The sequence below is a fragment of the Typopeltis vanoorti genome, chromosome 2 (assembly GCF_054136105.1).
Source record: "Typopeltis vanoorti isolate ZY-2024b chromosome 2, IOZ_Tvanoo_1.0, whole genome shotgun sequence".
Classification (NCBI taxonomy): Eukaryota; Metazoa; Arthropoda; class Arachnida; order Uropygi; family Thelyphonidae; genus Typopeltis; species Typopeltis vanoorti.
The window spans coordinates 178,300,885-178,317,434 of NC_143550.1; the positions used below are offsets into that span (position 1 = coordinate 178,300,885).

The 16,550-nt window shown below is 35.6% G+C and overlaps 1 protein-coding gene across 1 annotated transcript in view; it reads right to left on the reverse strand.

Moving 5' to 3' along the window:
- trio (trio Rho guanine nucleotide exchange factor) overlaps positions 1 to 16,550 on the reverse strand; it is a 1,056,141-nt gene that overhangs the window by 87,784 nt on the left and 951,807 nt on the right. The window contains exons 45-46 of the mRNA XM_090403001.1: positions 14,193 to 14,285; positions 196 to 330 (exon numbers count right to left, since the gene is read on the reverse strand). Coding sequence (XP_090259127.1) covers positions 196 to 330; positions 14,193 to 14,285 — 228 coding nt within the window. The remainder of the gene's footprint in view (positions 1 to 195; positions 331 to 14,192; positions 14,286 to 16,550) is intronic.

Here is a 16,550-nt window from a genome sequence, read left to right on the forward strand (position 1 = left end):
AAAGCTTGAAATATTACCACTAGGTTTGGTCTTGTGTATTGTTTAGTTTGTACTAATTCCAGATACCTGTCTATTTTAAGATTAACACATTATGTTTAACTTCAGATTCAAACCTCACGTGGTTACTATTACTAAAACACGAACTCAACATAATAATAACAATATGAAAAAAATTTTGCTACTACCAAAACTTACATCAAATCCTTGCAGCCTGCTTACATTCATCATGTCATTTGCAATTTTGGGAACTATGTGCATAATTTGTAGAGCTTTTTCTAGATGTTTAACTTCTTCTGTTAATCCCAGCTTTTCAGTATTTTTTAGTAAATCCTAAATAAGAAAAATTTAATCTAAAAGACTTAGTTTACAGAAACACAATACATTTAGAAATATATATTAACGTGATATATTCACTACAGTACACTCATAGAGACAACAGGAATATTAATTATTATTATTATATAACAGTGGTGTTCAACCTTTTTTACTACGCGAGCTACTTTTCTATAAAAAATTATTCGGCGATCTAGTCTCTTATATAGATTACATTCCCCCAACCTGATATCTGATTATGCACAAATAAACAACTAAAAAAAATACATAACTAAAAACTTTGTGTATTTAAAAATTTATTTAGCACTTTTAATTATTTTAATACAACAACAACAACAAAAAAAAAATATTGGAATAAAATATTATTTCTCTATTTTGGAAAACTAAAGTTAGAAAAAACAACAGGTTGATTACAAACTCACAAGTTACAGGAAATGCTGGTTGATTAAAAAAAAAAAAAAAAAAAAGTTAATGTGAAATTTGGCATTCTTTGGACCTCGTAATATTTTCATAGTCAAGTTGATATGAAGAAGTGGCCAATCGCAGACAATCATCCAAATGATCATTTGTAATTTGGTTTCTTAATTGATTTTTTATAACGTTCATTCTGACAAGTATATCGATCCGAAACACAACAGAATTTTTCAATTGGGCATTATATCAAGCAATACTTAGTATTCTTTATTTGAGTTATAATTCAGCAATTAAAATTGAAGGAAGTACAGGAAGATGGTTTAATGTTAAATCTGGTGTGAGACAAGGATGTACATTATCCCCTCTGTTATTCATTATCTATATGGATCACGTTATGATGGAAAGTGGTATTAAATATGATATGCAAATTGGATATGTTAATGTCAGCTCTTTGCTTTATGCAGATGATGTTATACTTCTAAATAAATCCGCAACAAGTCTGAAAGATTCCCTGGCTAAATTGAATAACTGTTGTAATAGATAAGGTATGAAGGTCAGCATTAAAAAGACAAAAACAATGAAAATAGGTAGAATTGTTGAAAATGTCAACTGTGTTGTGAACGGGGAACCTGTAGAACAAGTAAAACATTTCAGCTACTTAGGCACGATTTTTAGTGAAGATGGTAAATTAAATATAGAAATAGACAACAGAATCATCAAAGCTGGTATGGTAGGAAGTCAACTGAATAAATCATATGGAATAAGAGAGAAATTAGTCGGCACACTAAATTAGCTGTATACAAGACAGTGTTCAAACCAGTTTTAACTTATGGATCTGAGAGCTGGGTCAGAAGTAAAACACTTGACCAAAGACTAGAGACTGCAGATATGAGAGTCCTGAGAAAGATTAGGGGCATGAACAGATGGCATCAATGGCAATATCATATTAAAAACGAGGATATTAGGAAGGAACTTGACATTGTCAGCATCCAGGAATGCGTTATCAGAGCTAATTGCAGTTGGTATGGTCCCTTAAACATAATGGGCGAGAAAAGATTAGCAAAACAAGTGTTCTCTGTCAGGTCGGCAGGAAAACGACCCAGAGGAAGACCAAGATATAGGTGGATTGATAAGATACAAAGTACCTTAGATGATAGAAATATGAGTTCTGATAATATTGGAGTCTTGACAAGTAACACACTGATTTGGAGGAAAATTGTAGATAGGGAAGTTAGTAATGAAGTAAATTTTTCATATAGTACTATTATATTCTGTACACCTCTTGAGGGCACATGACAGGAATTTGATATTGAACTTATGTTTTGTATGGCAAGTATGATATGTTGATGTCTATTTCTGAAGAATACAAGTGCAAATTCAGACAAATCAGTTTGTGGAAATTTGTATAACTGGCAATTTATAGTAGAAAGTGGGTACATATAAATTTTTGAATTGGACACAAAAGGATCATATGGTAGTGCTCAACAGGATAAAAAGCGAAGGGCTATGCTAAGAGAATTGTGTTTGAAGGAAGCTCTTTTTGTGAAGGAATCAAGTTGCCAACTTGGTTGTCTTGTAATGTCTCAAAGACATCATCTACCATTAAAAAAAAAAAAAAAGGCCCTTATCCTTGGATTTGAAGGAGGAGTGGGCAAGTTTGCCTCAAGAACCTCTGAATCACTTGGTGCCAATCATGGTATGACGTGAGAGCTATATCGCAGTTTGGGGTGTACATATTCCATAATGAAATGTCTCTCCACATAGTTTTCTTAAAGAATTAATGTATTAAAATTCATTAATTCTTTAAGAAAATTAAAGTTTTTTTCTTAATGAATTAATGCCCTTAGAAAATTTGCAACTTTTGCCAAAAACATATTGCAATTTAATTTGTATGAAATTTATAACGAATTTTTTGTGTAATATAATTTATTGTTATGCTGACAATAAATTTATGTCCATATTTGGATGTAGTCATGAAAATTTTTTCATATACAGGTAAAATTGTAGTTCATCCTTAGCTTTTGGACACCAGTGTATATTATTATTATTATGTGACACCTCCAAGGAGTCCAAAGACTCATTGAGAGAGGGCACCTACTCTACAACACTGTCTTCACCACTCGATCCACCAGCTACAGCGAACCACATCATCTACACCAATGCCATCTACTGCCCACAACACCACTAATATTTTTGCAGACAATCACAAACATCCATGCCCACAGCAGGACTCAAACCCACAGCCCTTTGGCTGAAGAGTGGATACACTAATCACTCGCCAACCATGCCAGCAAAAAATAACCCACTAAGTATGCATGCATACTTGCCATACTTTGTTATAAGCATGCCAAATCATAAACCTAGCTAAGAACTTTTCAATGATAGAATTTTAAAATACTTGTAAAATGAATCCAAGTGACTCTTACTATGCTAAATACTGTTACAACAAACTTGCTCACTAGAATAAACTACTCCAAATCAGAGTCTCATAAGAGTAATGGCATACTCTAAAAATAATCTATTGTAGCTAACTATAACATATTATTACTGTGGTTCCTATGAGTTCTGCAAAGTGAAAGTATAAATAGTCAAATACTTAGCATATTTTATTATATATACAATATGTAAGAAAGAAAAAAAGAAATGTTTAAAAACACAAATTTAAAAGTAATTTCCTCTTGTAGGCACATTTCCATTTCTCTCTATGTAGAAATCAAAAGCAGTCAATATAATCAAATGGTATCTTTGCTTCACGATAATGATGTTTTGGAAGAATCGTTTCCCATCACGTCATTTAAGTGCACCAAGGTTTTCAAGGAAGAAGCCAAGATGAGATGAGAAGATGAGAAGAAGCCAAGATGAAAAAGATGTTGTTGAAAGTTTTTCACTGTGTATACAATGTGTATTATTAATTAAAGAAACCAAGAAATCCCGTGTGGGGACACCTATAACCCCCATCGGGCACGTCCCCTGGTGGCGGATCGGGGAATGCTCGTCATAGGTTTCTATGAAGGGTAGGAGGGAAATAAAATACCTCACACGGACCAACAGGATAGCACTTCCCTCATAGGCCGGTCTGGGGGCCTCGAAGGTGGCAGCCCCACCACCAGACTCGGGTGCTGAAGGTTAATCCCCTGCACACCTTAAAATTTCACTCATTAAAAGAAATAACAAAGAGATAACCGAACTGCCTAAATGGTTAACGACAAAGCGAGGAAAAAGGTACATGAGATATGGAACATGGAACATTAAAAGTCTACATGGAAAAGAAAACGAATTAATTGATGAATTTAAAAAATCAAGATTGGATCTGCTAGCAGTCACAGAAACAAAAAAGAAAGGTCAAGGTTGCCAGAAAATGAAAAATGGGTATATACTTTTCTATTCAACCAAGAGAATGGGGAAAACAAGGGATAGCTTGCATAATTAAACCAGATCTCAAAGAATATATTACTAAATGGCAACTAATAAATGAAAGGTTGTTGACAATCACTATAGATTTTAAATCAGACAACCAAGTATTCACTGTAATTGTTGCATATGGCCCAAACGATAACGCCAATAAAGAAATTAAAGATGAATTCTTCGAACTCTTACAAAAAACAATTGAAGAAGTTCAAGGGCATATCATACTACTAGGAGACCTTAATGGCCAGGTAGGGAATCAAGTAGATGAAGAAACGAAACAAGTGTTGGGATCACAAGGAGAAATAACCCGGAATAATAATGGAGAAAGAATAATAAATCTTTGCCTTACAAATAATTTAGTGATAGCGAATACTATGTTCAAGCATAAAGAAATCCATAAGTTTACCAGGGAAGAGCCCAATAGAAACGAAAAATCTATAATCGACTACGCCATCATAAGCAGATCATACTGGAAGTATACAAAAAATGCAAGAGTCTACAGAGGTCCTGAAATAGGCAGTGACCACTACTTATTAGTAATGGAAACAATCCATAAAAAAAAAGTTGAGATAAAGAACTACAAACTAAAGAAAGAAGAAACAGCCATTGAGTATAAAAGTAAAATAGAAGAGAAGATGAAAGAAGTAGAAAAAGAGATATATGAAGACCAAGATGTAGAAAACCTATGGTACAGGTTCAAAACACTTCTTCTAGAAACTAGCAAAGAAATTTGTGGTGTATCATTAAATAATAAACAGAAGAAACATAAAACACCCTGGTGGACTGAAGAACTAAAAGAAGAAATTAAAAAGAAAAAGCAATTATGGAAGAGATATATAACATCAAAGCTGCAGGTTGATAGAGAACTATACAACAACCAAAGAAATAAAGTTAAAACCTTAGTGAAAGCAGAGAAAAGAAAATGCTGGGAAGACTTCGGACATACTTTAGAACAAAATTTTAAAGGAAACCAAAAACTCTTCTATAATGTTTTAAGAAGAATGAGGTCAGAGAAAGAATGCCCCATAAAGTGTTTATCAAAAATAAGGATGGAAAGTTACTCACAAATTCCGAAGACATCATGGAAAGATGGAAACAGTACTTTCAAGAACTATTGGAAGATGCAGGACATGGAAAAAATAGAACCCTAAGAGCAAGACACACAAGCAAAATAGAAGATCAGAGTGAAGAAATTCATGCAAATGAACTTTTAGCAGCAATAAATAAAATAAAACTGGGCAAATCAGCAGGCCATGACCAAATAACACCAGAAATGGTAAAGAATTTAGGAACGAAAGCCATAAAATTTCTTTTACACCTATTCAATGTTGTATGGAAAAAGAAAATTATTCCCAAAGACTGGGAAGTAGCTATAATAATCCCTATATTTAAGAAAGGAGACAACCGCAAATGTGAAAACCATAGAGGAATTTCACTTTTAAGCGTTCCAGGAAAATTATATACCCACATTTTAGAAGCGAGGCTTAGGAATCAAATAGAGGACACGCTGGATGAAATGCAATATGGCTTTCGAAAAAATAGAAGCACACAGGATCTTATCTTCAGTCTTAGACAAATATCAGAGAAAACATTGGAATATGGAAAAGAACTACATTCATGTTTTATAGATTTTGAAAAGGCCTTTGACCGAGTTCCCAGACACTTAATATGGCAAACATTAAAGAAAAACAAGATACAAGATAACTTAATAGCAGCCATACAAAGCCTCTACAAAAGTAATAGAAATTATGTAAGAACCTGTAATAATAGATCAAAAGAATTTGAAACAAATGTAGGAGTGAGGCAAGGCTGTATCCTCAGCCCTCTTCTCTTCATTGTAGTAATGGATGAAATTTTAAAGGCATGCCAAACAAAAACAAAAAAGTTCCACTTAGGATACAGGAAACTGAAAGAAACCAGGATTTCACATATGGCTTTTGCAGATGATGTAGTGATTCTAGCAAATACAGCTGAAGATCTGCAGTACAATATCAACATTTGGCATGAAGAAACAAAGAAAAGGAATATGACCATAAATATAAATAAAACTAAAACAATGATCATATCTAGAAACCAACAAAAACACACAATAAAAATAGAGAATCACCAACTGGAACAAGTCCACTCCTTTAAATACTTGGGATCATATATACAAGAAGATGGTAGGCTAGACACAGAAATTAACAACAGGATAAGAGGGGGAACAAAGTTATTCTATGCAATGAAAGGCCCACTCCTAGATAAGAAAGAAGTCACCCAAAATACCAAAATGGCAGTGTACCGTTCAGTGTTTCTACCAACATTAACATACAGTTGTGAGTCTTGGTGTTTAACAAAAGGAAACACAAATAAACTACAAACAATTGAAATGAAATATCTCAGGAAAGTGGCACAAAAAACAAGACTAGATTGAATAAGAAATCAAACCATAAGAGACAGCCTTCAAGTTGCACCTCTGAATCAATTCATAACACAAGCCCAAATGAGATGGCTTGGACATCTCAATCGAATGGAAGAAGGAAGAATAGCAAAAACTGTACACGAAAGCCAGAAAATAGGAAAAAGAAACATAGGCAGACCCAGGAAAGGTTGGCAAAAGGAAATTAAAGAAAAATTGGAAAAGAAGGGAATTAACTGGAAAGAAGCAAAACAACAAACCTTGGACAGGACGGCATGGAAATCTCTTTGGCAAAATCTCGACGCTTAAAAGCATAAGAATCATAGACGAAGAAGAAACCAAGAAATTATATACTTAGTTTAATCCATTATCCAAGTGTAAGCAAACAAAGTTTGCGCCTGAAGTATCATTCCAAACTGGGGTAACCCATGGCAAAGGCGGTATGACTTGAAAATGAAAGAATCAGTGACATCTTGTTCCCCATTTTCTGATACCCTGTTATAAGTTTTTCAACTAGTACTTGATACTTTTAAATATTACTGTTACCCCAAACCATTCGACAATGACTGAACAGCTTCCAAAATTCTAGTTCCATTTTGAGAATCTGAAGTCCAACAAATATATCTTCCTTTAGAATGGAATTCTGATTTTGGAAATCTTGCAGTTAGTGACTGGAACATTTTTCATCCAACAATTTAACAAAAATATTCAGGAGTCCCAGTTTAATAATCCAGTGTTGGTTATAATATTTTTGGAGTCAATAAAAAGCTTGCATTTTTATGTTCTCTCACTCTTTCTGATGGAAAAAAAAAATTTTTTTTTTGGAAAGACCATATTTTCCTGCACAATATGCCTTACTTTTCCGTAAGTACAAAGACAGCAATATTTTGTAAATCTACCTTATGTACAACCTCTTTGAAATGTTGTAATGATAGTCCTCATAATCTTATTACTCATCACGACTGTTACAACCATCTCTCTTATCCATAATATTTGAATAATATGATGATATGTCATTTTGCAATTAGCATATAGAAAATATGATTACCGCACTGATTTAGTTCTCAGTATTTCCAAGTTCCTGACTAGAGACTTCAATAAAGGTTGAATCCAGCCTGGATGGTGAACCTTTGCGTAATGTATGGCAATATACATATCCAAAAAAAAAAAAAGGTGGCTGTGAATTATGGGATATACTACATCACATTCTGATGTGAAGTCAACAGCCTTGTATGCAAATAGTCTTTGTTAAGATACTTCACACAAACTTTTCTTTGCTTATACTTGGGTAAAAGATTAAAACAAGAATATAATTTCTTGTCAAGTATAATTTACTTCCTGATCATCATCATATGTTCACTGGGCATCCATATGGCCACTCCAATGCTTGGTGATGTGCCACATCAGGCCTTGCCATGTAGTCCTGTTGTATGCTTTTCTGGAGGTTTCAACTCTCTGATCAGTCATTCCACACACACCACCCATCAAACCATTGCAATGGCAGTCTATCCCATCCTCTTTTTCCAGGAACTTTGCCTTCTATTACTGTTCTGAGAAGTCCTCCTTCCATCCTTTCAATGTGTCCAAAATTGTTTAACTTTCTTCTGTCAACATCCTTGAGAAGCCTTAAAGTTCTACTGATCTTTTCTAATATCCATTCATTTGTACACCTTTCACTATATGATATTCTCAACAGCCTTCTGTAACACCAAATCTCAAAAGCAACTATTCTTTTCTTGTCTGACTTCTTTAGGTTACAAGTCTCACATCCATAAGTTGCTGTTGGAAAAACAATTGCATCCAAAATCCTTAACTTTGTAATGACCAAGTGCAAAAAAAAAATTAAATAAATAAAAATAAAATAAAAAAAAAACTTGCCCCAGCTCGTCTAATCTGTAGTTCTAGCAATCCCTGGTAATGTTTTATTCATTTCGCAGGACCAACTTGCTACGCTACTTAGTGCTGCAAAAAGTCTGAATGTTGAGATCTGTACAGAAGTTGCACAGTGGGATACTTCCAGTATTGATATTCAGGAGAAGAGTGAAGATGACTCAAGTAACCAGGCCTTGTTACTTGCTGAGGTGCAACCAAAAAAACGCAGCACAGAATTGCCACCGGAGTAGATATCTTCGTGGTTCTAACAGTAAAGGCATGAAGGCCAACGCGCCATCAAAAGGAAACGAATTAGACACACCAGAAGATACCAACAGGTCAATAAAGTCATTCACAAGTGAAGGAAGGTTAGAACTGTCAGGAACTGATTATCCATTAAATGAGATTTCTGTTTCTAATTCAAATATATATCCTAGTCCAACTCAGAACTCATTTCCATCTATACAGAGTTCAGTGTTGTTGGTAAAAGGATCACAACAAAGTGAAGATACAATAATAGAAATTGAGGAATCACAGGCAGTGACAACATCTATTGACAGTTTGCTCCAAGATTCATTGTCAATCCCAGTAATGAATACGATGCCTATTCTTAATACTGTTGAGTTAATTGAAACTCACTCAAATAACATAGAATCATGGCTAATAGCCAAACATTAGTTCCTTGTTCTGTATCACCTGAATTATCTACTTCTCTTCAAGTTGCACAAAGTATGATAAAATATATCGAACCTAGTGTCTCACTCTTATTACCTGGAGCTGCAGTTTCACCTTGTGCCAGTTCTTCACATCAAGACAGTAGATCCATGATGATGTCTTGGGATACACCCAGGCCTACTGCTGTTATGCCAAACATTCCTAAAATACATGATCAGCAGCTTCCATTACAGGATCAGAATGTTGCTCAAGAGAAGGAAAATGGGTCAGTTAATTATCCTTAGATATCCTCGTAGATGCTGCACGACCAAAAATATCCAAAGACATAATATGAAACTACATGAAAATGTCAGACAGGAATATATATTGGATGCAGACATGAAAGCAGAGTTGATAATGATGAGGCAAGAGCTGAACTGCATGTGAAATGAGATGAAAAGAATTAGAGACATATATGGAAGAGTGAAAAAGAGCGGAAGGAAAGATGGCCATGCGAAAGATATATTGAATGATTCGAGAGTGGCTCTCTATGGAGATTCCATTATTAGAGGTATGGTGAATGAGAAGATGCATAAGGTTTGTTTTCCTGAAGCATTGGACATGAGGAATAAGAGAGCACTAGAGTTGGTGGTTGTAGTAGGAACAAATGATTTGGATGGGAACAAGGAAAATGCCAGATTGGATATAAGGAGATTATTAAGGAGAATAAAAGATAACAGTGTGGTAGGAAAGGAAGTCAGTGTGTTGCCAAGGTATGATAGTGATGAATTGAGGAGGCGAGCAAAGATTATGAATGATATGTTAGCGCAGTTATGTGAGGAGAATGGAGTGCATTTTGAATGTGTGGGAGGAATTTGAGGGACGGATGAAATTGTATAAAGAAGATGGGCTGCATTTAAATGGTTTTGGTGTGAGTCTGCTGGAGAGATTGTTACTGGCAGGAGAGGTACTGACTGTAATGAATATATCTGAGGTGGTTAGGCATAAGGAAAGTTGTAGAATTGGTGGTAATATAGAGGAAGGTATTGAAGAGTCACATCGTAGGAGTGACGTTCGTAGGACTTGTAGAAGCAGTAATGATTTCTTATGTTTATTCACTAATGCTAGAAGTATTCGAAATAAGGTGAACGAAATTGTTGCTTTGCTCGAGTCTGTTCACCCCAAAATTGTTGGTATAAGTGAGACGTGGTTAAATGACGATGACATCCTAACAGGAATAGAGATGAACAGATATGATATTTTTCATGAAGATAGACAGGGAAGAAAGGGAGGAGGAGTACTGTTAATGGTAGCAGATGAGTTGTGCTCATCTAAGGTGGATTTGCAAGGTGCAAAATAGTGGTCATGCTTTTGAGGTGGTATGGTGTGAGGTAGAAGTAAACAGGATGAAATATTTAGTTGGGTGTTGCTATAGACCTGGCAATATGGAGGATAAGGAGAAGGAAATGTATAGGCAAATTGGCCTAGCTAGCAAGAATCGAGTTATCATCATGGGCAACTTTAATTATAGTAATATAGACTCGAAGCAAGAGACTGCATCTGGGGGTAAAGAAAATGAATTTTTGGAGTTTTTGAAAGATAATTACCTTAGGCAGCACGTAATGGAGGGCACACGAGGATCAAGAGTATTGGATTTGATCATCTCATCAGATGATGTTATTATAAATGAGGTGTCAAATCTTCCACTAGTTGGTGAGAGTGACCACGAGGTGATCATGTGCAGGGTGACGAGTCATTCGAGGACGTCTGTTAGAAAGGGATATATGTGGAATTATATGACTGGTAATTACGAAAAGCTCAGGAAACAGCTTGTGATAATAAATTGGAAAGAGGAACTGGATGGAAAGGATATCAAGAACTATTTGGTGGAGGCAATATCAGAGTGTATTCCAAGGGCCAAGAGGGTAAATAGAGTGGGTGTAAAATGGATGAATGAAGAGATAAGGTATGCAATCTGGAAGAAGGTATTATGGAAGAAACACAAAATGAGTATTTATAACCAGTTGCATGAGAAGTACAAAGAGCAGGTGACGAAGGTGACTCGTTTGATAAGGGTAGCAAAAATGCAGTATAAGCTAAAGTATAAGCAGCAGTTAGCTAAAGCGGCCGAAAAAAATCCTAAGGAGTTTTTTCGATATGTCGCCAGTAGAAGAAAGAATGATTATGGTAGGATGGGATTGACTGGTGAAAATGGAGGAATGATAACTGCTGCGAAGGATATAGTTGAGATGTTTAGTGAGCAACTTCTAAAGGTATTTCATTCTTGTGAATGTGGCATCACGCAGAACTTGAAAGCAGTGGGAAAGGAGGAGGAGGAACTGTTAGTAAGTGAACAGGAGGTATATGAGGAACTGAATAGACTTGATGTAAATAAGGCTGTGGGACTTGATGCTATTTCACCACGTGTCCTGAGGGAATGTGCCAGAGAGTTAACAACAGCTTTTGTATATCTTTTCAACATGAGTCTCTCACTGGGTCAAGTTCTAAAAGAGTAGAAAAAGGATAAAATTGTTCCAATTCATAAGGGTGGTGATAAGAGTAAGGCTTTGAATTATAGACCAGTCTGTGTGTCTGGAGTTGTGGTCAAGGTATTAGAGAAATTAGTTAGGAATAAGATTCAGAATTGGGTTGACAACAGAAAAATACTCTTTGGCGGCCAGCATGGATTTACTAAAGGAAGATCGTGCTTTAGCAACCTGCTTACTTTATTATAATAAAGTGACAAATGCATTGGATAAGGGTGTTGCATATACAGTGGTATATTTAGATTTTGCAAAGCCGTTTGATAAATTGCCACATGACAAGCTGGTAATTAAATTGGAATGGATGGGGCTGAACAGTAGATTGCTTCGCTGGATTGGAGATTGGCTGTCTGATAGGTATCAGCGAGTTGTCTATGGAGGAGCGATATCCCAGAAGAGGAAAGTTACTAGTGGTGTACCTCAAGGGTCTGTTTTGGGTCCATTGCTGTTTAATTTGTATGTAAATGATATTTGGAGAGGTCTGAATGGTGATGTGCAGTTGTTTGCAGATGATGCAAAGTTGGGGAGAGCTATCAGGAGTAGTGTGGATGCTGTAGCTTTGCAAGAGGACTTGAATACACTGGCTGAATGGGTAATGAGTGGGGATGTGAATTCAATGTTTGAAAGTGTAAGGTTTTGAAATTTGGGAAGCAGAGATGGGATGTAAAGTATACAATCCGTGCAAATATCTTGGAAGAGATAGAAGAGATGAGAGATCTGGGAGTGATTGTAGACAAGGACCTAAAATTTCAGGGACATGTTACTAAAATTGTGAAGACAACACAGCGGATAATGGGAATGATGCGGAGGACATTGACTTGTAGAAGTAAGGATGTTATGGTTCCTTTGCATAAGGCTTTGATCAGGCCACATATGGATTACTGTGCACAAATCTGGTCACCTGGTTTTCAAAAAGATGAAATTGCATTGGAAAAAGTTCAGAGGCAATTGACTAAGGTGGTTTCTGGTCTCTGGAATGTAGAGTATGAAGACAGATTGACAAAATGCAATTTGCAGAAATTGGTGGATAGAAGGAGAAGGGGGAGGATATGATTGAGACACATAAGCTGTTAAGAGGTTATTACCAGATTAATGTCGGGGAGGTTTTGCACAGAATGGGTGAGGATAGCAGGAGAACAAGAGGTCATTCCTGGAAGCTGTATAAGGAGGGTGTGAACAAGGGAGTGAGGAGCAGGTTTTTTGCATGGAGAGTGGTGAGTGATTGGAATGCTTTGCCAGAGAGTGTGGTGAGTGCAGAGACAGTGAATATATTTAAGGCACAGTATGGTAAACTGTGTGTATAACAGTGGACCTCCCACGATGTCTTTGATTCCATGGAGGTTTTTATAATAATAATAATTAAAGGTGAAAGGAACCCTCGTAATGGCTAAGAATTGTAAGGGTGGGGGGGTGGGGGGAAGGCAGCATGAGTTTATTTACTGGAGCTTGGAGTCAAGCTATGTAGGAGTTGTGTTGGTCTAATATGTGTGCAGACATATTCTTTAGACTCTGAGGAAAGATGATGATGTTCTCCAAATTGTTTTTGAATTTTTGTCTATTCAAAATCTAGAATAAATGCATTTTCATTTGATTTGGTTGCTAACTTCAATACATTCTGAGAGACCTGATTTCTCACATACTGTTGTGTTTAAAATGCTCCTCTTTTCTAATCAAAACTGCTTATCTGTTTCACCCAAAGCAGAAATTAAACAATATTGTGGACTCGTGATTTTTTCTGACAAGCCACGGTATTGTTCAAGTATTTTTATAATATGACTTAGTGAATCAGAGTTAATGGTTTTTTAGACTTTTTTATGTGTAAGTTGCTGATGAAAGAGATCATTTTCTGAAATTCAGCATAAAAAGATTTTTTACTGGAGCAGAGTACAATATTTTTGGATATATTAATATCCTAAAAAATATTCTTATACACTCCAATAAAAAATTTTATAAACTAAATTTCAGAAAGTAATAAGTACATTAATCAAAAACCTATGTAATCCTGGCCAATTCAAGAGCTAAATGATGATGTGAATCTGGTGTGGCTGAGGATGTAAATTGAGTAATGTAATAAAACTGTTCCATTCAGTTTATTTCATTCCTTCCCTTCTCACCTGCCCCTTAGGACAGGTACAGTTCCCTAATGAGGGGGTTTACAATGAATTAATGCAGCCAGCTCATCACTCCTCTGCTGCATCCTCTAAGAGCAAGTATTCATGACTATAGATCCATGTGTGTTCACAGGGCTAGTTTGCCTATTCTGTGGGACGAAAAACCCCTCTACCTCTGTATGAGACTGGCTAACTCACCTTTAGTCAAAAGAGACCAGATAACGGTTCCGCATGTCATAGACAGGAATCGAACCCAAGTCTTTCCGACCAAAGGGATTTGTCTATACTGGCTGAGCTGTGAAGGCTTTTTCATTTCATTCATTATGACTAATTAAATATTAATGCAGGTCAAATCAATTTTGTAACTATATTAATTATTCGTGATTCTGGATCTCATTTTGTTATTCAGAAAGCATGAAAAATCTTATAAATACAATGGAAAATTAATATTAACTTTACCTTCAAGAGGAGCTGGTACTTTGTTATACGCTGAATAGGTTTAATAAGAAGATCTGGAAGTTGCAGCTTATGTCCTAATCTCTGCCTCAGCTCCTGCACATGAATAATTAGAACATATATAGACTACATTATATATCTTATTTTTTAATATGATCATATATTTGTTTATATGAAGCACATCCAGAAAGTAAGGCCTGTTCACAATTTACTGCCAAATAAGATATTGGAGCAGGAGCATTATAGTATACAGTGATTTATTAGCTAGCTGTTGATCATTTTACTTTTCCTGCATTATTGTTTGCTGTCTTCTATGAATAATTTATATTGAGTGCAGTGATAAAAAAATCATGCCAGTTGGAAGGTTTTGTGGTGTGATATGGTTATTGTTGGTGGAAAACAACACTGCTGCAGAAATTTGCCGACAACTGGGTAAGGTTTACACATCTAACATAATGAGTGACAGTAGGCTTAGGCAATGCTGTCATTTCTTTACAGAAGGGCACGACAATGTTCACGATGAAGAGCACAGTGGTTGGCCAAGATGTGGTTACAGATGATTCGGTAGAAAGAGTAAACAAGAAAATTTGCAAGAATCGTCATTTCACAATTAGGGAACTTCTTTTAAATTCCTGGAAGTTTCATGCTCAGTCATTCATAAAATTGTGATAGAAAAGTGGGGTATAAGAAATTTTGTGCCAGATGGGTCCCAAAAATGATGACCGATGTGCATAAACAGCAACAAGTGGAATCAGCTCAAAATTTTTGGAGCATCACGAAAATGAAGTAGACGCACTTTCTCATACTGTGACTGGTGATGAAATGTGGATTTCGTACACAAATGTCAACTCAAAACAACAATCAATGTAGTGTACAATTCATCATCTCCGAAAGCAAAAAAATTCAAACAGCCATCACTGGTCAAAAAACAGAAGGACACTGACTTCTGGAGAAAAGGGATCTTGCTAGTTGATTTTCTTCAGTGAGGAACAACAATTAATATCATTGCATATTGTGAACACTGAAGAAACTCAGATGAGAAATTCAGCAAATTCAGAAGTTTGGGAAGAACTTTTCTACCACACCCTACAGCCCCAACCTGGTGTCTAGTGACTACCTCTTGTTCCTGCATATGAAGTAGTGGCTCCCATTTCAGCGCTTTGAAGAAGATGAGGAACTGAAGAACAGCATTATTCAATGGTTGACTCAGTGAAACACTGAAGGAATGCAGATTAGTAATTAAGCAAATTCAGAAGTATGGGTGGGAACTTTTTGACCACCCATCTACAGCCCTGACCTGACACCACTTGACTACCTCTTGTTCCTGCATATGAAGCAGTGGCTCCCTTCTCAGTGCTTTGAACATGATGAACTAAAGAACAGTGTGGCTCAGGGGTTGAACTCACACTGGTGGCAGACTTTTCTTGATGTGGAATGAAGAAGCTGGTGCCATGATACCAAACATGCCTGGAAGTCAATGGCAACTATTTGGAAAAATGGAGTGTATATGTAGATATTTTAGCTTATAATAAAACTTTTTTCTTCACTGCCAGTATTTTTTTCTTTTTTTTTTTTAATTCTTGACTGGACTGAACTTTCTGGATGTGCATCATATATGATTGATTGTATACAAATTATATACTTGTAATATATCTTTAAATACAATGTACCTTGACTGTCTGAATATAGAAAATTTTATTATTATTATTAAATAATAATAAATATTTCAAAATGATTTATTTCTTTAATGTTTTTTATCGAATCGTCTAATGATAAGTGTAAAAGATGAGCACAATGCCAAATCACAACATTGGGAAATTTTTGTAGAAGTTTGATTGCAACACCTGATTTGTTTCCTAACATTACACTAGCTCCATCAGAACAAAATGCAATGAAATGATTTTTTATATAAGGTACCTGAGGTAAATAAGGCCCGTTTAAAAAAAAATCACATTTACGGTAAGTTGTGCCAGTTTGGTTTCTTACACACACACACACACACACACACACACACACACAGAGGAAGCAATACAATGGCAAATCAATAGCGCCATATTGTCTAGCGACTGTATTGTGTCTTCCCATTTAATAATATTATGCCGCAATAGTTCGTAAGTTTTAATTAAAAATATTGTTCTTTTCGCATTGTTTTTATATTTAAATTGTTCTTTCAACATTCAGTTTTATGATAAAAAAATGTTTTAATTGATTTGAATTCATATTTTACATGAAAATAGATGTGATCTAACCTAGTTCGCGGTAGTTAATAAGGCCCAGTAAATTTGTTGATGGACCTTATTAAACTGCTATCATTTATGATTTTATTTTTGGCGATTGCTCATAATAGTTACTATTTTATTG